Source organism: Rhyacophila brunnea, unplaced genomic scaffold (assembly GCF_057557595.1).
Source record: "Rhyacophila brunnea isolate RB1 unplaced genomic scaffold, BYU_Rbru_1.0 scaffold_19, whole genome shotgun sequence".
NCBI classification, from domain to species: domain Eukaryota; kingdom Metazoa; phylum Arthropoda; class Insecta; order Trichoptera; family Rhyacophilidae; genus Rhyacophila; species Rhyacophila brunnea.
This window is the reverse complement of record NW_028232848.1, coordinates 10,802,989-10,829,087: the sequence shown is the minus strand read 5'-3', so window position 1 is coordinate 10,829,087 and position 26,099 is coordinate 10,802,989. Positions and strand designations below refer to the sequence as shown.

At 36.2% G+C, this 26,099-nt stretch overlaps 1 protein-coding gene across 1 annotated transcript in view; it reads left to right on the top strand.

The window, feature by feature from the left end:
• LOC147072747 (uncharacterized) overlaps window positions 1–7,152 on the top strand; it is a 28,483-nt gene extending 21,331 nt beyond the window's left edge. Inside the window, exons 12-14 of the mRNA XM_085946234.1 lie at window positions 2,979–3,167; window positions 4,028–4,286; window positions 5,569–7,152. Of these exons, the coding sequence (XP_085802360.1) occupies window positions 2,979–3,167; window positions 4,028–4,286; window positions 5,569–5,708 (588 nt within the window). The 3' untranslated portion in view covers window positions 5,709–7,152. The remainder of the gene's footprint in view (window positions 1–2,978; window positions 3,168–4,027; window positions 4,287–5,568) is intronic.
• Window positions 7,153–26,099: the final 18,947 nt, after the last annotated feature.

Genomic DNA, 26,099 nt, shown 5'->3' with positions numbered 1-26,099 from the left:
CGGGACCTTCAGTTTTCCCGTCCATACACACGAGCTTCCCGATACAAACCGGTTTGCGCAGGTAAGCTTGTCGTAAAGCATGAGCGTCTAGTCGGTGCCTAACGCTGATTTCGTTGTGCTTTATGTGAACCTTGATTTTTTTTCCGGCATACATATTTATAATTATATAGACACGTAAACCGTTGTTAACTTTAAATACCTAAATTATCGACTTACCAACTTTTGCGACCCCACGAATGTTAATCAATTCCTTTAAGTACCTACCTGAAGGCCAATTCTTGAATGAAGCAGTAAAAAACACTGCTTTAATGAAGCTTTAATGAAGCACGTAAATTTTTTAGTTTTACAGAAGATATTGTGTGTATAAAGCTTCGAACGACTTGCATTCGTGCGAGTGAGAAAGCATTCAGCATGCTTATACCTTATATCCATGCGTTAGAGTAAGGTAGAAAGTAAACATGCCAAAACGAACCGTTTGTGTATTGTTGAAGTACGTAGCCAATTAATCAGTTACGTCTCCAATATAACAATATTACAACACGGAATTTCCGTTGTATTTTGCAAACAAACATGTGTGTTTCTGTATTACAAAATCACAATAAATATTTAAGTGAGAATTTAAACACAAACTAATACTTTCAGCGGTAATAGTTGGGTAAAAGATAGAAAAAATAGAATAACGGCCTGCTCACTACGTACAAATTTTTGACGTTTAATAATATGTCAAAGTCAAATGGAGAGTTACTAGCGCCTCTATCGGCAAAGCGTGTATAGTTAAATTGCATACTGTAGTCGACACCACCGGTCGACATTTTATATACTTCGCTGTAGCAGGTTTGCGCTTAGGTTGTGCAACCGGTAATACTGCTTCATTCAAGAATTGGCCTTCTGGGGGTGTACATCACATGAGATGGTACTTCACAAATACAGCTGGGTGTTTGATACTAGAACGATCCCAGAGACCAAGACGACGGACAGCAGCAAGTCAACAAACAAAAATAACTAATATAAAATATTTACCAACAATAAACTGAGAGCTATGATCGCAAAGTTTCGTGAACTACTGCTATATTGTGCAATAATATTTACAAATTGTTCAGTGTTCCACAAATTGCACAAAGTGTGGAGGCAGGCTGTGGAGATTCGACAAAAAAAGTAGTAGTTGTCAGTAATACTTATTTGTTGTATTGAAATACAAATTGCAGATGGTATTGGTTATTTTTTTAAATTCAATTAATCCCTGCCTAACCAAACCATAATATAGAAGAATATTATTTATCTATTATGATTAGGCAGAGTTTCATTGAATTTTAAAAACTAACCAGAACCATCTCCAATTTGTATTCTAGTTTAATGAAAACAACCCTTTGCCACTGCAATATATGATACAAAGTTTTAAAATATTGATCGAACGATCGAACAGCTGTAAAGTAGTGTTGATAATAATATTGATGAACATCAAACATTTTGCGCAACAGTATTATGTGTTATTATTATGAGGTTCATGTATTGTGTTGTTGCAATCAAACGGTCGTTGATTTACTTTGCGCAATTTTCGGAAAATTGATTCATTTGTAAGTATTTGAATGTGAAAGCATATTATCGACATGGGTCTTCGCAACAATCATTCACATTGCTTATTATAGCTGGATATTTTATATCAGACTTGCTGGTTTAATAATATGCCTTTGGATGCTACTATGTTTTTCGAAATCCGGGCGAGGATTGCTACCAATTACTGTCGATAAATGAAAATATTGTATTATTTTTAGACACCTTACCACTAACGTTCCCTCTACCCCTTGTGTGTGCGGATCATCAACGCATCTGTATCGATAAATTTACCCCACAAACACTCATACAATTTTTCATTAAAACTTATATTTATAGGGTATTTATTAATTTCGTAATTACCATACAAAATTAGCATTTTTTGCACAGATATATCGGTAATTATTAATGTATGAAACCGAGACTTTCGCAATTCTTCAAAAAATTCTTTTTTAATGACTGCATTCGACAAATTCGAACGCATAATTTTTACTTTGCCAGATTTCGGGAATGTCTGTATTTAGATACATGATTATGAATATCTTGTACATAAAGCATAGACGCATTTATTTTTATAGCCAATAGTACATTATTAATTAACACTTTGACTAGATCGCAACCAGTTTTTTTGCGCTCAGCGATCTCAATCTTATTCTTTCTGGGTGTTTCTGTCGTTATTTTCAAAAGTCCACCTCTTTTCTAATTCTTCAATTTCGTAATAGCATCCCTGTGTACTATTTGACTTAAATGCCATTTTAAAAGATACAACCTCCATTCTATACACGTCTTTCCAGATGTGAATTCTCCTTGCATATTAGATATGATGCATTTGACACAATCATCTGTTTCCGAATAAACAAATATATCACCAATTCTTACTTTTTGCGAATGCATTGAAGATGGCATTTCTATTTCAACGATTTCAGAGAGCCATTCCAATTTAAATTTATCGCAGGATTTCTTTTTAATGATCGCATTTGAAATATCACATCCATTCCTTTTTGACATTTTTTTAGGGTTATTTATTAATAAGTATAATTACGTACACTGATCACACCTGTAGTTATTATAAAATGTGGCAATGGAAACTTTCTTTTACAATATTTTTGTGTGAGGACTGTGCAGGGGATGAAAACATGTGTGCGGACACCTTACAGGGAACATTGCTTACCACTCTAATTGATTCAGCGAAATCGGAATATTATTACTTTCGTAATTAATTTATCATTTTGAATAGATAACGAGGCAATTAGATATCCCGCGCCGCATATGCTGTTAAAAGTAATTGACATGTTTCTTTCTCACTCTATCATACGGGTGATCTCGCGAATGAGCGAAATGCACGATCCGCGCACGGAGTTTTGATTTTTAGCAGCTAAAACTTGTTGGTTCCTGTTGTTACTTTATATGTAATTGTATGTTTTTAGGTTATCACATTCCGATCTCATCATCCCAGAATGCTCACAGAATATCGCACGGTGGATATAGGCGAGTTATCGCTTGGAAAAGTACGAGCGAACATGTCGCTTAACTGGCAACCTATGCTGACGATTCCACCACTCCCCCCGTCCAATCTATTGTTCTGTAGCATTATCGACGTTGGCTACGAAATAAAGGTACAAATATTCTCAATTACTTGATTTACATTATACTAATTTAAATTCAAATTCTGGAATGACCGATCAGATATTCTTTTACTTATGAATAATGTAATTTTTATGATCTTTAAATATTTTGCATACAAACAACAGTAATAAACTCGTATGTATCATTGTCAGTTGTATATTTACCATAATATACACCTATAAATCCAAGTCTGAAAATGCTGAATGGCAAAATCTGGGTTCGTAAAAACGATTCCTCTGGAATAAATAGTACAAAGCTTTTATCGATTAGATTTTATTTTCTTATGGCTAAAAAGCCAATCATCTTGAAAAAATTGCTTAGTTATTTTCTATACATTGTGAATTCATATTTATTCACTGTAAGATTGATTGTAAAGGTAAAAATTGAAAAGAAGGAAGGGTATATTTTGGGAATGGGACTACTGGCCTCCGGACAATTGGACGCCGCACTGTCGTAGACACGTGTAGACGAGGTATTTTAATCAGTTTCTATCTACTACTTAGTAGTTTGAATTCATTTTACTCTTAACATAATGTATTCTTTATCGCGGATTGAGAATTACCATGCCTAAGGCTTTATATAAAATAAAAAACTCTTTTTTCGTTGGAACTTAAACATATGCATGATTAAATCATTGTTTACGTCTGCATATTTACATTCTTACCAACTATTAAATCATAATATAATCATTGAAGTATAAATAATAATATTGAATATTTTTTTTTAAAGTACCTATAAGTACCTAACGTCTATTTATTTTCGAATTCCGTGGCGTCCAATTGTCCGGTGCCAAATCGTCCTAGACCCTATATTTTCTAGTAAATAAACATACATATTAATTCAATTGCAGGTAACCTGCTCACCTGCGGGTTGCCACTCGGACGTGGACAGGACTTGCCCCGTCTTTTTGGGCACCATCCCTCTCGTCGGTTTCCAATCCAATTCATCGGGGGATGCCCCACCTTTGGAAACCTCCCCCACTTTGCCGATGTCAATGCCAATGCCGGGCACCCCTTATCCAATATCCATGCCCATGCCCATGCCTACGCCTACGGGCTCACCTGATAGAACAGATCCAAGTGCACCTCCGCCCCCGTACGGCTCTGTCGGTAAGAACCATAGAATTTAGATAAGTAAATAAAAAGTTTCTGTAGGTACCTATTGGTTAATGAAAAATTTACCATATTAGACAATTCACACCTGTAGATAAACTGCCACAAGTCTAAATACATCAAACAGAGGAAATTTACAGTGAAGTTTTTACCCATCATATTATTTAAGTACTTCTATCATTTCATAGAAATAAATGTAGTAACAGTTTGTTCTTTTAGGCTGAGATGCATAGAATGTCATGAATCAGTTCACACCATTTATGTAACTGTTTATCGACTGATAACAGATAACACTACAGCAGTGGCGAAGGGTGATCCGGCATAAATAATGCACACTAAAGATTGTCAGTCATACGTATTTGTTTTCGTTGAACTAAGACTACAATTTACAGATGGTGTTGGTTAGTTTTTAAAATTCGATTAAACCCTGCGAAACCAAGCCATAATAGACAATAGTAAAAAAATACTCATCTCTATAAAATATCTAAAATTATGCAATTAAATCATACATAAGTTTGAATATTTTATAGATTTACTAATTAGGTTTTTACTGACAATTCAACTATTCATAATTTGTTTGTTGTATTTTTTCTTTTTTTGTAACCTCTGACTAGATAAGTAGGTAATGGAGTTTTTACCTACTCTATTGTATTGATTTACTATATAAGGTAGAGTTAAGAGTGTTCGTTGTCAGTGTGTGTTTGCCTTTGGTGAGTGTACACGACGCCTGAAGATGCTGAAAGGCGAAACCCGGGTCGCGAGAAACGACTTAAATGGAATAGTACAGAGCTTGAATCCATTAGAATTCAAACTATAAATGTAGATAAAAAAATATTATTCTATCCATAAAATATCCAAAGTTATGTGTGATTTAATTACATAATATTAGATATTTTATAAATAGATGAGTTTTTTTTACTATTATCTATTATGGCATGATTTTTGCACGGTTTAATTGATTTTAGTTCAATATGTACCATCTGTAAGCATATTATAGTCTTATTTCAATAAAAACGAATACGTATGACTGACAAAGTTTAATGTGCACTATTTATGGCGGATCTTAACAGCCCACCTCTACCCTTCGCCACTGCCATATGGTTGCTCTGATTCTTGGTAAGATGCCGTGGCATTTAATTTTAGCCATGAGTCCCAGACATTCTGTGTTCAGTTGTTTGACAAGAGCTGATCTAAATAACGTTAAAATCAGGGACTTCACAGACTTCCACGTTTACGTTACTATATCTCAAAAGTGATGTATGTATGTTTTTGTCAACAGTTCAACCGACATACCAAGAATGCCAGTTCACTGCCAAATCGATTTTCGGGCCTGAAGACGACAAAAACATGAAGATTTACGGAAGAAAAGATTTTGCACCACGTTATCCCACATATGGATTCACTAAACCGCAAAAATAATCTAGGTTTAATGATAACAATTGTCGATTCTTGATGAAAAGACATTTTATAAACGAAAAAAAAAACAAAGTTTATAGTATTTGAGACTTTCTTCCGTTCTCCTTCGTTCCTCAATGTTTCAGAATTACTGCAGAACCCATTCTCAAGAGATATTGTATTGAAATATACTCAGTGTATGAATGGGAACACTGAACCATTACTGATGCCATTGCCAAGATACTAAGGAAACACGAGATCGAAACGGTGTTTTCAACACCAACGATTATGTGCAATATTTTAAGACCCATAAAACCCTCGCAGCCTTTTATTTTGGCGAGATAAACTGTTGCAGATGTCCAAAAAAGTATGTTAGCAAAACTTGACTAACGGCAAAAAAGGATGTGAATAAACACAAGAGGCCATATTGATCAAAACATTACAAAATGTCAGCGATTGCAAACACTCGATGGACATGGGCCACAAATTTGGCTTTGAGACTAAAACACTGGGCCGGAATAAAGGATATTTTTCCCACTAAGTGAAAGAGGCTATCGAAATTCATGATAGGCTGACAATATTAATAGAAATGATGGGCAACTTAAAAAATGTCATGGCTTCTGGCAGTTTTAGCAAAAACTAATATCCGATCCGGTACCTATATCTGGTCATCGCAACTGACAGTACAGAAGCACACCCTTTTTTCTCTGAGTAATGTTTGCTCTCAGCTAAACAATTCCCTTCTTGACACACTTAAAGTGGTGTTCGCATTCATACACCTTACAGCATGGCCCCCACATCATGAAGCGCCCCCCCCCCCCCCCCCCCCCGAACTATCACTAAGGATAAAGGCAGTGTGACGCTCCACAGTAGCGTTTTCCAAATGGTGTACGCGGTAAAATTAATGTGTATATTTTTATATTTTAATACATCCATTTGAATTATGGAGTTGTCGATATTGTTCGTACGATACAATTTTTATTTGTGTATCGATGAACACATAATTTTAAATAATAACATTATTTAAGGAAACTAGCGCCGCAGGTGACTTTTTTTTACTATTAAAGAGAATTTGTGATGTGTATTTATATTACTTATCTGGTCGACTCGCCACGCCGGGCCCTTGCTGAGCCCGGGCCCTCTTGGTGGGGGCTATGCCTTACAGTACACTTCAATAAATCATCTCTTGAGAATAATTATTGCCTCTGCAACAAACCTGAAACGTCAAGGAAAGAAGGAGGAACCCGAAAAATTAATCACTAATATTAATCCACATAATCTTATATTGAACAGGATGTTTTCTCCTTCTAAGCCTGCAATCCTGAACTAGGTTACGCAAACTCCTATTTTGGGTCCCTGAGAATTAAATAAAAAAAGCCAAAAATAGCACGTTGTTCAAACATTTTTTTGTACATACGTAATTTGAAAACACATACATGTATAAACGAATTCGATATCCATTAATTGAATAAAAAAAAAATTGAAAATTATGCTCAGTTAGATATTTGCGTATTTATAATTGTGAAGCCGAGAGAGTGACATGGGTGGCTTTTTGGTCAAATGGAATTGGATTGGAATTAAGTTGGTAGTAATGAGTGTTGCTCGCATTCCTGCTTACTGTGCACTGGTGTTTGTTGAAATTAATATATTGTGTCGAGTAGTCCAATATTTACGGCAGTGGCATCTTACACTAGGGGTTCCATGTTCGATCCTGGTGAGATCATAATATATCAATGAGGTTTGATTTTTTCGCTACGCTCATAGACGTTCTTACAAACGATAATTCTTATTGCCCACCTTCAATTTGGGCATACTTGATATATAATCTCATTGGCTAAAAACCACTTTGGCTAAATACAATTTAATAGTAATATGCCAACCAATAAATGGCTCCGAATGCTTTAGGAATAATCAGATTGTATATGCATCAAATCTATGTGAATTTAGCTAATAGGCCTATCCTATAATATGGTAAATCAATGTAATTATGTGATTTTTGTAAGCCTTAGTGTTTTTATAATATGTTTCACCACTGTAAGCCGGCTCTCACATCTAAACTCGTCTCATCTGCAATGTGTCGAATACGTCGATGTGACATCATCGTTATTCACAAAACACACGTTATCTTATGGACCTTCGCACACTGCTGGAATAAAACTTTAAGGTTGAAAAAAACATCTGGAGACACATGCAACTATTTTCACCCGACATGGAACGCAGGTATAATCCCGAAATGTCGCACTTCGGCATTCATTTTGGCTTGCCGTGTGACGTCACAGTTTTAGTACGGCCTTGCCTATACGCATATAAGAAAGTTGCATGTTGCGCTCAGTTTTGATTTATGACTATTATCCCAGTCGAGATGATATTCAATGTGCAACTGGGCTAATTGGTACCTTCGTGGCCTGTTGTGTCGAAAAAAGTCATGCAGGGCAGATTTTACTATGAATTTCAAGGACTCCTCTAACCAAAATAAAAGATTAGAAATCACTGCTCTAAGCAGACTAAATCGATCCTGACGGCCATTAAATTATGTGGATTAATAATATGCAACTATTAATAATATGATGTTGCATTTAAAAAACTATTATTTGTTGGTATATTTTTTAATATCATTGTCGATTTTACTGATGTTTTATAGATTCCTTCTTCTTTTGCCATATTATCTGCTCTCTAAGTAAACTATGTGGCCATCACAATATGGTGCCTTCAACATACTCTGTGACTTGTAAGTTGTGCCTAAGATTATATTATGTTTTAATTTTATGGTGGGACGAGGAGTGTCCTCGCAACAAGGAAATTAGGTACTCATGTGGGTTACATGTAAATTGTACGTAAAACATTTCACCGTGGCACAGTTGGCTGTGAGCTTTCTATCGGAAAGAGATGACCATATACTATACGGTCTCCAATTTTATTAAATTCAATATGAACATTAATTCAATTTTCATAGCTGATTTTGGCAAAATTCAAGAATGAAAACCTAACCTAACCTAACAAATAATCCAGTATGTCGGCCATTTCTAAAATTTGTTTGCTGCTGGCTTCCTCTAAAGTGTAAACCGACAAGAACCGTGTTTTATTTAGACATGAATTTTATGTTAGTACTATACGACCCAAAGAGGTTGGAGGGTTTTTAATATACGGCCATATATTTCCGATACAACATTTCACGGTGAACTGCATACGTACAAGTTTCCGGACACGACCCAAGTGATGGTATTTAATAAAAAGTAATAACGAGATACACTGTCCCAGTAAAGACAGGAATGAAGTATGACGGTCATGAAATGACTAGTCAGACTACAGAAATATTCTAGATAAGTAAATAATTATTAAGTACATGGTAAAATTTGTAAAAACTCGAAACTGTTCTGAAGTAATATTTAATGTGTCCATCTCCAAATATTGATATGTTCACGACTCAATATTTGTGAGAAATATTTATAATTTTCAAGCTTTAATGTTTAGTTTTATCGTAATTTTTTTTTCTGTCATATTTTAGAATTAGACCGATATGTGTTTAGCCCATCTACCCTTGATAGACCAAACTGATATCGGTGTAAAATTGGCGATATGCTGAGTAAATAACTAACAACCAAATGCTATAAAAGATCTTTTATGCTCCATATTACGCTATCTTGGAGTAAAAATGGGACTTACTTCATTTTATTATGTTACCATTGGATCTAAAATGTCATAATCAGATGTATGCCAAAAGCGTGTGTATGCACTCTACAATTCTGTGCGCCCAACACTGCCCATAGATTTTAATAAAATACTTTTGTATCTCAAACTTAAATTGTATATACACGCTGAACTTATATTATAAGTACACTCATTATACAGTGGCGAAAAGCGGAGGTAGGCTGTTAAGATCCGACAAAAATAGTACACACTATACATTGTCGAATCTTAACAGTCTACCTCCACCATTTGCCACTGTTATACCAGCCCTAGTTGATTGTTTTAAATACCTACTTAATTTAATATATTGTATACACACTGCCATCTCTTAGAATCATGGTGAAATACTTACCCGAAATGCTATACTTGTAACCCAATGCTTACGGGCCCTTTTAATTAATTTTGTAATTAACGTGTTATTTTGCATTTGAAAAGCAATTAGCAAAAACACAATTTTGTGCGGCCCGTAAGCATTGGGTTAATATATTTCCAAAAAAGATGTTTTTTTTCCATAGAAATTTGCATCCCACTGGGTACCGCCATTCTAATACCTCCCAGCATTAAAAGGGCTTAAAACAATACATAATAAATGTGCTATTAATGATGTAATATAAATATGTATGCTAATTTATTGTATTCAATTAGAAGCGCTAGTTGAAAATGAATTTATATACATTATTATAATTATTTTATAGTATTAATAGTTTATTTTCTTTATGTTTATTATATTGTAAATAAGACTATTGGTTTTAAAGTCGGTTATGATAACCAATTAGTGAAAAAGAGTCAAGCACAATTCATTAGAACTGCAAATAGAATATTTTCTTTTTGCAACCATAATAAATAATTAGAAACATTAAATGGCAAAATAAAATTAGCCGAAAGTCATTAAAATTATTAAAAAACCAGATATTGGATCAATATCATAATGAATCATTTGAGAACAAGCACTCAGTAATAGAATTTAGAACGTCATCTGGACAAGCTCTAAGCATTTATTCAATCCTCAGCAATTCAATAAATTATTCCTAATCTCTTTGTGTAGTGTAGACATAATAATATGTACTATGTATATAATAGTACTTATAGTATGCAATCCGATATTATATTTACCAATTTATGAGATTATTTATATATACATTTTTTTTTATTGTTAACAGTTACATAATATTATATTACATTGAGAATTATAAAATTATATAGAGAAACAATAATAATGATAAAAGAGTAAAACAAAATAAGTGACAAAAGTTGTAAAATTAAACGTTATAAGTACATATATTATATATATAAAATGACAATTAATTATAAAACTATTGATATACTAGGTTTTCTCAAGTATATAAAATACCTCCTCCAGTCCCCTGGATACCTCAAGAGTACCTAAAACAGCGACTGCATTACCTCTTTGGATTTGTATGCTTATTTTCTGTCTCAGGTACGCAGTTGAACGGCACTCACCTGTCTTATCAGTCGACGTATCTCAGCCAGATTCTTCAAAGCAGAAGGTTCAAATGTCTCGAGACCCAGGGGACATACAACACAATTAGGTGACAGACAGTCGTGTTTTTTTGTTTTGTTAGACTTCCAAAAGATCTGCTGAACCTGACGAGTGTATCCACCACAGTGGTATCACAAACCATACATTTTTATTCCTTAGGTCAGTGATGGCGTACCTATAGCATGAGATGATTTTGCATGGCACGCGAATGTTTTATGTTAAATACAAAAAAACTTTAATTTCAAAAATATTTTTTTACAAAAGAGTTTAACAAATAAATATTTAAGTACTATTATATAATATGAACAAATAATGACGACATAGCCATGCGTATTTTCTTCGGTTTTTAATAATATTTTTACCGATACAATTTACCAATCGATTACAAAGAGCAAACGGAAACGACAAAATTTACGCATAAATGACAGATAGCATTGTATAAAAAATAGCAGACAGACACTCTTCAAAAACATGTTTAATTTAAATTGCATAGGGCGATCCTTAGGTTTTATGTGTCACACATAATATTATCGCACTGACCCCATCAGGTGGCGGGGGAAGCTACGCCGCTGAACTCTGATTTTGATCGATTTACAATCATATTACAATGCTTGAGACAATTGTAGCTAGAGAATGCCTCATTCAATCGGAGCATTTTTGCGTAAAAAACCAACCTAATCATGTAGTAATACTCAAGAATTCAATTATAATTTCTCTATGAAAAACTGTTTGGCACGTCAGATAGACAAAAAATAATATTTTGGAAATTTTGGCACGCAAAAAAAGGTTCGCCAACCCTGCCCTAGATGGAATGATCGTGATACCATCAGGTCGCTTGCCATCTTGTCGACATATTATTGTACATATTATACACAATTACTATATACATATACATGAGTTGACTTATTATTAAGGTAAAACTGTTAGATCTGGCAAAAGTTGGTAACGCTGTGTAACATACTGTGTCTTTATATGATAGTAATATATTCATATTTGCCTTTCATGTCTATCGGTATACACTCACTATAAGTGGCTTTATTAATATAAGAAATACAAATTTGGCAATTATTTTAAAAATGTGACCTGTATTTTTATTCATAAAAGGTATTTGGGATATTTTATAAGAAAGATTATCTACCTCAATAATTTTATTTACTATGTAGTACTAAGGATTTATGTACAAGTGAAATAAAAACCTCATTTTTTTTATCTTTATATAAATAAATTCACATTATTTTGTTTTATAGTAGACTCCTGATTATCCGGGCTAATGATGGGGACATTTCACCAAGGCACAGTTCGCCGTGAGCTTTCTATCGGAAAGAAATGACTACACTATACGGTCTCCAATTTTATTAGATTCGATATGAACCTTAATTCAATTTTCATAGCCGATTTTGGCAAAATTCATGAATTCAAGAATTAAAACCTCACCTAACCTAACCTACCCTAACTTGACCTAACCCTAACCTAACAAATAATCCAGTATATCGGATATTTTCAAAAGTTGTTTTCCGCTGGCTTCCTGTAAACCGACAAGAACCGTGTTTTAATATACGACCATATATTTCCAATACAACATTTCATGGTAAAGTGTGATACGGCGAACTGCATACGTACAAATTTTCGGACATGTATGGGAGAGGCGGCACGGATAAACGAAAAAAACAGATAATTCGAACTACAGTTTTATCTTTTTAAAATACGACATTATACATTTCTAAAGCAGACAGTTATTTTAACATGTTTAATACTCATTATTTATTAAGAAAATCTGTGATTTTGGTTTGTTTGCAGGAATCTTTCTAATATCAGTTTGAATTTTCCTGGTTTATGTTTACGAAAGCGAGTGACTTTTTAAAAATAAATTCATGCACGGATAATCCGCAAACCGGATAATCCACACACGGATAATCAGGAGTTTACTGTAGTTTTAAATGTTTTGAAATCTTTTTCTCCACAATTTTAACCAAATTAAGATTTCATGGAATATTCGATGAATTAATTGTTACGATTTTCATATGTATTACGCCTTAACACCCCGTTTACACGTGCATAGATTTACTGCTGACAGTACGTATTATCGCGGCCATAACAATAAAATGCATGTGTAAACACGTATTATCGCGCAAATTGCAAGATTGCATGCATGAATCAAAAAAGTTCAGAAGCTTCTGAATTTTCACACGACAGTTGGGATTGTTCAATATCTACGCCTGCGCAGTAGAACGATAGTGGCGAACCTGCCGGAAAAAAAACCAACTACATGCAGACTCATTTTGAGATCAACCGATTTTCACAACCTGTCAACTATAAAATGACAACATCGTGTCTCGTTTACTCTTGAAGAATGAGATTGGCGACACAGTCAGAACTTTAACGTGTAAACAGTTATTATCGCGGTAGTTTAAATACACACTATTTCTGCAAGTAAATCCATGCATGTGTACAGGCACTATTATAATAATCAATCGATTCCAATGACTCCCATGTAATATAGAAATAACTATCTTAGGTTATAGATATATACATGAGCCAAATATTTATATTCTACCTACTGCGGTAATTATAATTTACAGCGACTACCTATTCAATGTTTGGCCTGTGTCTGTTTGTATCTTTGATTGCCTTAAAACATGACAACAATTAAAATTCCTTATTTGATACAATAGACTCTGTATGTAACTGTGATAATTGTTAATATTTACCTACTTAAATGTTTATATACACTAGAACCTCTATATTACACGCATAATATTATGTAATAATTGGAGACGAAAGTATCCCAGATAATGATAAATCCATTGGTGTTTAGGACCAGAGCGCTTTGGATTTTTTTTCCAGGCTGCACCACACATCAAATGGATGTCATCAAAATTACACAATAATTTTGAATCATTTGTGAATATGAAAAATTATATTATTATTATTAATTTAATTGAGAAAGAATATAAATAAGTATATTTATATCTAGTAATCTGGGCATAAAAATGCGAGAGTTGCAATTAGTCAGTCCAATTCCCAGGTGACTATGGGGGACAACTACATACATGATGTAGGAATAAAAACAAAAACTTTGAGTATAAGTCTGGAAAAATTAGTTGTCAATCATGTGCGTTTGGTATTATGTGTGGGGGCGATTGAAGTGACATGGAGCTATACGTAAATGGCTGGGTAAATGTGGAACTCGATGGCACCTGTTTGATTTTGTTAACGCTGCTTTAAAAAATTTAATTAAATTATTCCCCCCAAATCATTTTTATATATGCGCGGCTACTGACATCCATATGAAGCTAATAATCATAATGATATTTAGGTAATTGAGGTTCTACTGTATCTATAAGGATTAATGTCATAATACACCTGAATTTGAAATACTTGAAAAATAAATAAAATGTCAATAATTAAAAAAAGTGTTGAAATAAAATCATATATTATACAATATGCTTTTAGAGTTGCCTTACATGATATTTTGATAATATTAATTCACCATTACAATGTATTTTTCAAATTTATTTTTCTATTTCTTCATCGCCTAAAACATTTGTGGTAATTGGAAAACAAAATATTGTTGTGTATTTTATACAATAAAGAAAACTATCAAAACATTAAAATGCATTGCTTAATGAGATAATGAGTGGTGTCCAACCCCAACCTTTATACGCCTGCGGACCGGTAAAAATAGAAGAAATAATATTTCGGGGGCCCTTAACGCAGCAAAAAAAAATATATTCATTCATTAGTTTTTAAATCTTATATTTCATTTATCTTAACAGCCTGATCACGAATACCTATTGTTAATTAAAATAGTCAGAAACCAATCAGTAAATAAATTGTTAATAAACATACATAATTTTGAAAAACACTTTCCGAGTAAATTTATTATAACCAATAGAAAAAATCTTTTTGAAAAAAGTAAGCCACCCCGGCAGGGAATCGAACCCTACATCTCCTGGGTTTACGCCCCGTCCGTGCATTACCTCTATGCTACAAGGTGACATACTAATTGCGACAAATTTTAATTATTGGCCTTTTTAATAACCACTCATCAGCGTTCTTCTAAATCAAGCTACTTTGGCAATAGGTTTTTGTTTATTTAATCAAAGTAGATACCTATTATTTGAATTACTAACCGACGTCGTGGATTTCTGAAATATTTTTTATGATGTAACTTACTTGAACTTGCTAATAAATCTATATATATAAAAGAAAGTCGGGTTAGTTACACCATTTATAACTCGAGAACGGCTGGACCGATTTTTACGATCTTTGCATTGTTGGATTTGTCTCATCCCCGAATAGCAGAATAACTATTAAAACATCGGAAAAAATTACGGGAAAAAAATATGAAGAAAATTAATTTTCTCATACATTTTGACATTTTGAACAATGAACGCGCAATCGAAAATAAAATAAAATCACAAAAAATTTAAATCCATATACAACGATACATGACAGAAAGAATAAACAAGAAACAAACAAACAAACAAATGAAAGGCGTTGTGTGCATTATCTCTCCTTTGACAGTTGATTCAGTTCAACCTCAGATAATCCCGAAAGACTTTGTTGTATACTCCGGCGAATTTTGGAGGAAGTTGTCCTGCCTGAATCTTTTTACTTCTTCGACAGCGTCCAAAAATAAAGCCAAGGATAAAATTACATGATCTCATTGCTGGTATTGCTCATTATTTACCTACCAATTTCAAAAACCATCATTCGAACTTCATTCGACAATCGATCTACGTGAATAATCGAGCCGATTACCAGCTAGGTGCGCAAATAGCTATTTCGATCGTGAATTTCAAACGGTAAGTTGCCTTCGAAGATGTTCACTTTGTGAGGTTATCAAATTTGTGATTGTGTGTGCATCGATAACTGCTTCATTATGTAATTTTGAATTATGTGATTAATATTCCAGTGTTTATCATTTGATGATTCGTCAAAATGCTGACAACTATTTGCTGCGATTTCGTCGATTGCTTAAAATCGAGACGGAGCGCATCACTTTCATTCGGTTGAACCAAGCCAAACTGCGATCGGAAGAGTATATTCATTTACGTGATGCAATCAGCACCGTAGGAGATGCAGCTAATGTTGGTCGATTGACTATTCTATCGGCGATGTACATTGGCAGCCCACGTCATATGCATGAATATGCGCAAGATGCAATGACATATGTTCGTCATTACGGTCGTCCAGATCTATTCATCACCTTTACATGAAATCCGAAATGAATAGAAATTGTTCAACTGCTACTCCCCGGACAAACATCAAGTGATCGGCACGACATCACCGCACGTGTGTTTAAACAAAAAATCCTGTCGCTGATGAACTACATTGTTAATCATCGCGTCTTTGGGGATACTCGATGCTGGATGTATTCGATTGAATGACAAAAACGAAGCTTGCCGCATACACACATTCTTATTTGGTGAGTCGAAATAATTCGACCAGACCAAAAAGATGACATCATATGTGCTGAGATTCCTGATCCCGAAACCGATCCAGACCTGCATGATGTTGTAATTACTTACATGATTCATGGACAGTGTGGCGCCATCAACCCCCAATCACCGTGCATGGTCGACGGCAAGTGTTCCAAGCGTTATCCATGAAGTTTAACAGCGGAGACTATCACTGCCAATGATGGTTATCCACTGTATCGGCGTCGATCACCCAATGATAACGGTAGAACTATCACAACGAAAATGAAGTGAAACGATATCGTGGTCGACAACACTTGGATTGTTCCGTATTCGCCACTTCTTTCCAAAATATTCAAGGCGCATTGCAACGTGGAGTTTTGCAATTCAGTGAAGTCCATCAAATACGTCTGCAAATATGTCATCAAAGGCAGCGATATTGTAGTTTTTGGCGTTCAAACTCCCAATACCAACGATGAAATCACGCACTATCAAGTTGGTCGATATGTGAGCTGCAATGAAGCAATTTGGCGTATTCTCTCATTCCCCATTCATGAACGTCATCCCACTGCTGTATATTTGGCGGTGCATCTGGAGAATGGTCAACGAGTTTATTTCAACGCATCGAATGTTGCTCAACGTGCTGAAATATCTCCAGCGCCAACATTGACCAGTTTCTTTTCGATTTGCCAAAACGATCCGTTTGCACGAACGTTGTTCTACTCTAAGATGCCACGTTATTACACTTGGAACGCTTCATCGAAGAAATTTCAACGTCGGAAGCAAGGCGATGCGGTTCCTGATTATCCGGATGTGCATTCTACTGATGCTCTTGGTCGCATTTACACAGTTCATCCGAAGAATGGCGAATGATTCTACTTGCGGTTGTTGCTGGTAAATGTTCGTGGGCCGACATCATTTGAATCACTTCGAACTGTCAATGGTGTAGTGTGCCCAACATTTCGTGCTGCATGTCAAAAGCTCAATTTGCTTGAAAATGATACTCATTGGGACATGACAATCGCTAAAGCATTTGTTTCTGCATCTCCAAGTCAGATACCCACATTATTTGCTATCATTATTTCGACATGCTTCCCATCAAATCCACCTGAGCTGTGGAACAAGTACAAGGATGACATGTCAGAAGACATTTTACATCGAATTCGTGTCAGTTCAGAGAATCCCGATAATACATAACCAGGCTATGGTTTTGATCGAAGACATGTGTTATCTCATGTGCGGCAGTTTGTTAGTCAAGTTAGGAATACCAACGCCTGATCGTGGAATGAATGACGCTTTTAATCGAGAATTGGAACGTGAACGTGAATATGATCAAGATGCATTGAACCTATCGGTCCGATCGAATGTACCAATGTTGAACCCCAAACAGAAAGAAGTGTACGATACGTTAATGAAGGCAATTGATGATGGAAATGGTGGTTTATTTTTCCTCGATACGCCTGGTGGAACTGGGAAGACATTTCTCATGACATTGATTTTGGCCACTGTTCGTGCGAGATCCGAAATTTCTGTAGCAGTTGCTTCTTCTGGGATAGCGGCCACGTTGTTAGAAGGATGCCGAACGGCTCATTCAGCGTTGAAATTGCCGTTAAACCTTCAAATGCAGTGACAAGCAGTATTGCGAAACACTCAGCAATGGCCAAAGTTTTGGTACCTAGCAAGTAAAATCATCACCTGGGATGAATGCACAATGGCGCACAAATGCGCATTGGCAGCACTCAATCGAACTATGAAAGATCTGCGCAATTACTCAAGATATTTTGGTGGCGCAATGATTCTACTATCTGGCAATTTCTGCCAAACACTACCAGTCATTCCAAGATCGACCGCTGCCGATGAAATGAACGCTTGCCTCAAATCATAGACTCTGTGGCGCTATGTGAAGAAACTTTGGCTGACGACGAACATGCGAGTTGCATTGCTAAGCGATCCATCTGCCGACGATTTCTCTAAGCAATTGCTGACTATCGGTAACTGCCGTGTTCCTGTCGACGAATCGAACGGATTGATTTCGTTTCCGCCGAATTTTTGAAATTTCGTCTCAGCGAAGGACGACTTCATCAACATAGTGTTCCCGAACGTCATTGCTAACCACAAAAATCACAATTGGTTGAGTGAACGAGCAATTTTTGCGGCAAAGAACAAAGATGTGGATCACTTAAACTCCACAATTCAAAATCAAATCGTTGGTCCAATGCATTCCTTCAAATCTATCGACCGTATAATAAACGAAGAAGAGCAACCAACTATCCAACTGAATTTTTAAACTTATTGGATCTGCCTGGCTTGCCACCGCACAATTTACAACTGAAGATTAACTTGGTTGTTATCATGCTTCGAAATCTGAACCAACCAAAACTATGTAATCTATTTCATTTTGATTTAATTTTTGCACATTTATTGAACTTAATTCATTTTTAGTATTTTAATTCAGCTAATAAGTTAACACAAGATTATTGATTCTGAGGCGGTACGAAGTTCGCCGGGTCAGCTAGTATATATATATAAAACAAAGTCGGGTTAGTTACACCATTTATAACTCAAGAACGGCTGGACCGATTTTTATGATCTTTGATTTGTTGGATTTGTCTCCGCCCCGAATAGCAGAATAACTATTAAAACATTGGATAAATCACAGAAAATATAAATTATGAAGAAAATTCATTTTCTCATACATTTTGTATGGAACGGCTTTTTTGAGATCTCGAGAACCGATTCACTGATTTCGATGAATTTTTTTTTGTTCGTCTCGGCCTCAAGAAGTGTCCTCGCGCATTGGAAAAGTAAGAAAATCACAAAAAAAAATTATCCATATACCTACAACTAAAATATATCCGTATACAGCTAATAATAAACTGCGTTCGGAGCAGTATATTCATTTACGCGATGCAATGAGCACCGAAGGAGATGCAGCTAATGTTGGTCGATTGACTATTCTACTGCACCGCGATTTCCTAACTATCGACTCGTGTGGCACCAGACGACATGACGTAATTGTGACGTCAGCCAATACACGCTCGAAACATGCCGCCCGCCCGCAGTGCCCACCGTAGATATTATTACGATGAAACACCTATATGTGTATGGTGACAATGAATAGCGCCGCTGTCGGAGTAGCGTTATATTCTCGAGCGCTATTATCACTCCGGTAGTACGTCACAATGACGTCATATGACGTCATGTCGACCGGGCAGCTGGCACTCGCAAGTTCTAACATCGGGCCCCTGGCGATGTACATTGGCAGCCCGCGTCATATACATGAATATGCGCAAGATCCAACGACATAATATGTTCGTCATTACGGTCGTCCAGATCTATTTATCACCTTTACGTGCAATCCGAAATGGATAGAAATTGTTCAAATGCTACTCCCCGGACAAACATCAAGTGATCGGCACGACATCGCCGCACGTGTCTTCAAACAAAAAATCCTGTCGCTGATGAACTACATTGTTAAACATCGCGTCTCTGGAGATACTCGATGCTGGATGTATTCGATTGAATGGCAAAAACGAGGCTTGCCGCATGCACACATTCTTGTTTGGTTAGTGGAAAGAATTCGACCAGACCAAATAGATGACATCATATGTGCCGAGATTCCTGATCCCGAAACCGATCCAGACCTGCATGATGTTGTAATTACTTACATGATTCACGGACCGTGTGGTGCCATCAACCCCTAATCACCGTGCATGGTCGACGGCAAGTGTCCCAAGCTTTATCCACGAAATTTGACGGCGGAGACCATTACTGACAACGATGGTTATCCACTGTATCGGCGACGATCACCCGATGATAACGGTAGAACTATCACAACGAAAGTGAAGGGAAACGATATCATGGTCGACAACGCTTGGATTGTTCCGTATTCACCACTTCTTTCCAAAACATTCAAGGCGCATTGCGGAGTTTTACAATTCAGTGAAGTCCATCAAATACATCTACAAATATGTCACCAAAGGCAGCGATATGGTGGTTTTTGTCGTTCAAATTCCTAACACCAACGATGAAATTACGCACTATCAAGTTGGTCGATATGTGAGCTGCAATGAAGCGATTTGGCGTATTTTCTCATTCCCCATTCACGAACGTCATCCCACTGCTGTACATTTGGCGGTGCATCTGTAGAATGGTCAACGAGTTTATTTCAACGCATCGAATGTTACTCAACGTGCTGAAACACCTCCAGTGACAACATTGACCAGTTTCTTTTCGATTCGCCAAAGCGATCCGTTTGCACGAACGTTGCTCTACTCTGAGATGCCGCGTTGATACCAGATGAAGGTCTCCCACAGGAGACCACCTCAAAGGGCGGACCGAACCATCATCTTTCCTAAAACACCACAGCCTACGTCCACGCTTCGCGGTTCTCGTAACCCTCGGCCGAGCGGAGCCCGCCTCGAAATCCAAAATTCAAATTCGTCCGCGCTCCCGCCAAAACAGACGCAGTCTACCGATAGCGCCGCGCCGCCACTGGTCAATATGTCGGTACAACAGGGAGGTTCGCGACCGAGAGCGCGATGACGCCGAATCTGACGGTTGAACGCGCGCGATAAGCTCTCTCTTGCATCGGACGCCGAACGAACAGCATCTCCAGATTCTCCAGCCCAGCAAGCATCTCTCGCCTCGGAGTCGGACGCCGAGCGACAAGCACCTCCAGCCCAGCCAAAAGATGGCATCGGCAAGCCGCAAGGCCTGACTCTCTTGCATCGGACGCTGAACGAACAGCATCTCCAGATTCTCCAGCCCAGCAAGCATCTCTCGCCTCAAAGTCGGACGCCGAGCGACAAGCATCTCCAGCCCAGCCAAAAGACGGCATCGGCAAGCCGCAAGCCCTTACTCTCTTGCCTCGGATCCCAAGCATAAGCATCTTCAGCCTTCAGCCGAGAAAAGCAGTGAAGCCAATAGCCAGCAAAAACCGCGTTTACAACCGCCAACGACAATACTCTGTACCTAACTGCGACAATATAATAAACACCAGCCTCAACAGCATACATATTGTGAGTTTCTCTCATTCCACCACGCTTCTGGCCTGCTAGTGATACGGCCTTCACCATTCTCCTCGACGGAGAAAGCCCGGTATCAACGTTATTACACTTGGAACTCTTCATCGAAGAAATTTCAACGTCTGAAGCAAGGCGATGCGGTTCCTGATCATCCGGATGTGCATTCTACTGATGCTCTTGGTCGCATTTACATAGTTCATCCGAAGAATGACGAATGCCTCTACTCGCAGTTATTGCTGGTAAATGTTCGTGGGCCGACATCATTTGAATCCCTTCGAACTGTCAATGGTATAGTAGGTACAGTGGCACACCCAGGATTTATTTTTGGGGGGGCAAGTAGAAAGGTTATATATAGTTTCATACGCTAAAGACGCGCCCAGCGCGTAACGATTAAGGTGGCCATTCGATATAATTGGCATGTTATTTACATGTGGTAATTAAAAAGTAATTATCTAGTCAGCAGTCAATGTGTTTCTCTCTGTGTATAGTAAAGGCCAGTCAATTTAATCTTGACTACGTCATGGTATGTCACCTTATGTATGTCACCATGTACACCTTACCTATATGTTTGTTTTTAAAAGGCATAATGTTAAAAATGATCTTTCACTGACGCATGTTGTGACGGGAAGTATTTTAAAAGATGTTGGGGTAAATCGTTTTGTCGCATTTTGATATGGCATCAACAACATTTCTGCATTTGATTTATCGAACTTTTTATACCATAATTTCAATTCGGTATTTAAACTGCCAAGATTTGTAGAAGGCATATCACGGTTATAAACTGGCAAATCACGAAATTCTTGCAATGCAGGAATGCACTTTCTGTTGGAGCATCTTTTCCGTTTGGTAGAATAGTTATAAACTGCTTCAGTACTTCGCGATGTCGCATGAAACGTTCATTGAGCTATAAATGGAACAAAGACAGTTCTTCTGAAATACTCTTCTACTGAATCAGCTGGAACATTACACCTCAATGTTTGTTTCGATGTAGTTCGCGGCTTTTTTATTTCAACATTAAAGTTATTGGCTTTTGCACACGCTTCATCGCAATTGCCAATTTCAAACTGTGTGATGCACAATGAACATATAAAACTTGTGGATATATAGCGGATATTTATGAGATCGGACACCATTAAACTTCCCGCTCATTGGTGTGGCACCGTCGTAACCTTATCCATGTAAATATGACAAATCGATTCCATAATTATGGAAACTTTCCAATATTTTGTCAGATAAGCTTTCTCCTGCGGTGCTTGTTACAGGAACAAATTTAATGAATTTTTCACAAATTTTGTTGTTATTTTCATCGTCTATGTATCTAATACGCAAAGAAAATTGTTGCGTTGTCTAAATGTCAAAAGTTTCATCGGCAAGGATTGAAAAACTATTGAACTAAAATGTTTCTTTTATTAAATTGCAGGCATAGTGGTGGTAACCGTTGAGCGTGTCATCAGCGACTGGCGGATTGGAAGTGACTAACAGCAACCATGCTGGACATGTGCGCCTAGCATTCTAAATCATTACTCAAATAATATCGGCTGTGCTACCCGCTTGGTCTAGAGCAGTGGTTCTTAACCTATTCGAAGTCACGGTGTACTTTTGATCATAAGAAAAAAAAGCGGTGCACCAAAATCAAACGGTCAGAAAACAAATAAAAATATGCGGACATACCTTTTATTACAAATTAAACAGATTACACAACAGTCAAAAAAATATTAAAGAAAAGATATATAAGTACATATTATAATATGGAAAAACTGTAACTAAAATTACCCTTAAGGCGATGTCTTTGGCCTAAATTACACATATAATGTGACTTTCACGCCATCTATTTATATTTAAAGGCATCTACCATGAATTTCTAAAAATCTGTTACTAAAAACTTTGGTCGATTCCAACCAGATGGCAGTAAGTTACCATAATAAGTTGCAAGTATGATGAAATTGCCAGATGAAAAAAATCGCTAGACAAAAATTCATTTACATATTATAAGAATATAATATATTCTACTTACTATAATATTATTATATATATACTTATTCAAATAATTATTAATTTTTTTAAATAAGTACAATATTTTATTATATCGTATTGACATTTTTATGATAGTATAATAGTATATTATAATATATTGTAGGTATATAATTTGATCAAATTCAATTACACAAAAAACGTTGTTTATGGAATTACCTTCACTTATTATAATATAAAAAAGTTCTACTAGTTATTTTGTAATATGTGACAATCTAATTCACTGTGAATTGACACATATAATTTTAAATCGTCTGCCAAGAGTAAAAACTGGATTCCATTGATAACATTGACAATGTCACAAGATTTGATATAATACACGTGATATGATATAAGAAAATAAAATATAATCGCTAAGACACTTCGCTTTCTTCCATTTTTTGTGATGCAAGTGCTTTAATCGTATGTTTTTAATTAAATCAAAATTAAATCATTTTGGGTAGCGACGCGAAGAGCCCGATGATTTTTTTATAAAGAATGACTTGTCAAATACATTATACATTGGTAAAATACCTTCACTGCAGCATTGACGCCACTAATCGAATATAAAATTTCCCAATCAATATTCTGAAATTCGTAATACATATGCAATAGGTCGCCCTTGAAGAAGTTCCACAAATTATTATTAATAAACTTCGATTCAGTACATTCACTGTCTCCATTTCCAACATTATGATGTTGAATACGACTATTTGTGTACCGTAAAGAATTTAATGGCAAATCTATTGAGAGTGCAGGGTGATATTATGCATCTTCAGGTATGAGTGGGTCGGCACAGGCATGTACCGGTACACAACAATCTGAATCCGCCATAACTAAGTCTAAAATTCGCGATTTCACATTTTGATACACCCCTGTTACAGGCGGGCTTCTCCCGGTGTAAAATAATCATTTAGTAGTCATAAGTCGAAACGTAACCCTGACCTCTAGAAACGGCTTCATAAAACATCTAATCTGATTCCTTGCTCAACTAGATAATTTTTTTTTATTCATAAGTAAAGGCCTTCGTTCGATGTGTGAAAATCACATACTGGGCGGAGGTGTAATTAAGATAAATTTAATTTGATTTAAAAAGTTTAAGTGATGATGGATGAGAGAGATAATTTTAAGACTAAATATAAGTATTCATATATAATAAATTTTGCCGTGCTTGCCAGCAACGTTAAAATCTCCACGCGCCTCGTGGTCCACGTGGTCCTCGTGATTCGTCAAATCAAAAGCATCACGCGAGAAAATTTGGCCAATCACGAGAGTCCTTTTTGCTGGACGGCGTGGGTACGGGGAATTTGAAAAAGAAAGTTAGTAAGCGTCCTTTGTAAACCGTGTACGGACCTGCGTAACTAATTGTAAAAACAAAATATGTAATGGACTATAAAGTAACGTTGTCCAACCAAATATTAAAATATATAACACTAAGACCGCACGAGAAAGACTTAGTGTTTTATTTAATTTTACCAACATATATAAATCCTTTTTTTATCTATTTTTGGGAATCCGGGGTTCGATGGACACCTGAGCTAGCCGCTGGAACCCCGGGTATCTCAATTTCTTATCTCTGAAAACTGCTTGAGATTCATACATGATAAAAAATGAGATGAATACAAATTGAAATCACCAATGATGGTTATACAATTATTATCAACTGGCAAGTTTTCAAAGTATGAAAAGAACGAATTATATGCATCGCGAGACGATCGCGGTGGAAAATACACGCAACAGTGAAAAATGACCCATTTCAACGTAATCGAATAATAACGACGTCAATAGCTGCAGCAAAGTGACAGTCAACAACAGATATACTGTCTGCTCGGTCGGAGCGTACAGCAATGAGAACGCCACCACCTCTCTGCCCAAAATAAAAATTGCATTATAGTGAATTTTTTTTAGCTTTATAAGCTGGCGACCCCACAGAAAACCCGTCGCGTTCCGAGGTTGGGAACCCTTGGTCTAAACAGTCATCTCGCTCGAAAGTTTAGCTTTGCCAAGAAAAGTGCTGTTAATTGTAACAATTACAACAATTCGATACAAACCTTCCTTAGATAGCAGCGGGAAGCGTCTTGCGTACATAGTCTAAGGAATAGACACGCTGGATCCAAACACATGTTTGTGAAAATTGTTTAGGTTTAGGAATCAGGTTATAGAAAGTATTGAGAATACTAGACGTGTTGAAAATAAATCTTGGTGAATATCTTCACCTTGGAAGTGAATAGAGGTAATCCACACAAAATTCAAAAACGTTTTTATTTGACCAAACAATTTTTGAAACACTTATTGGTTATAATTATTATTATGGTGAAGAAAAATAACTGATTTTTTTACAGGAACATGTATTTCCATCAAATTTGCTAAACAATCTAATACACAAATGACATCCGTGAAGCTCTATTCACTTCCAAGGCGACGATATCAGGAAAACATGTATAATAAATAGTAAAACGCATGCGTAGATTAGAAATGCTTTTTATTATCGCTCAAGTCCGACAATTCTAGGAATATATTCTGGAAGAATTGCCAAAGAAACCAAAATAACCACTAAATAAACTAACTATATATGGTATATAATTATATAAAAAAGTTCCACTAGTTATTTTCATTAAAACATTTTAGAATATAATAAATCATTGGTTACATTGTATAGCATTGTAAATTAATAATAATTATGAGATATCGTTATAAGCATAGAACACGAAAAATCTGAAAACCATCGTGAAAATCCACGAAACAAGCATGGCATGCATAAACAGCT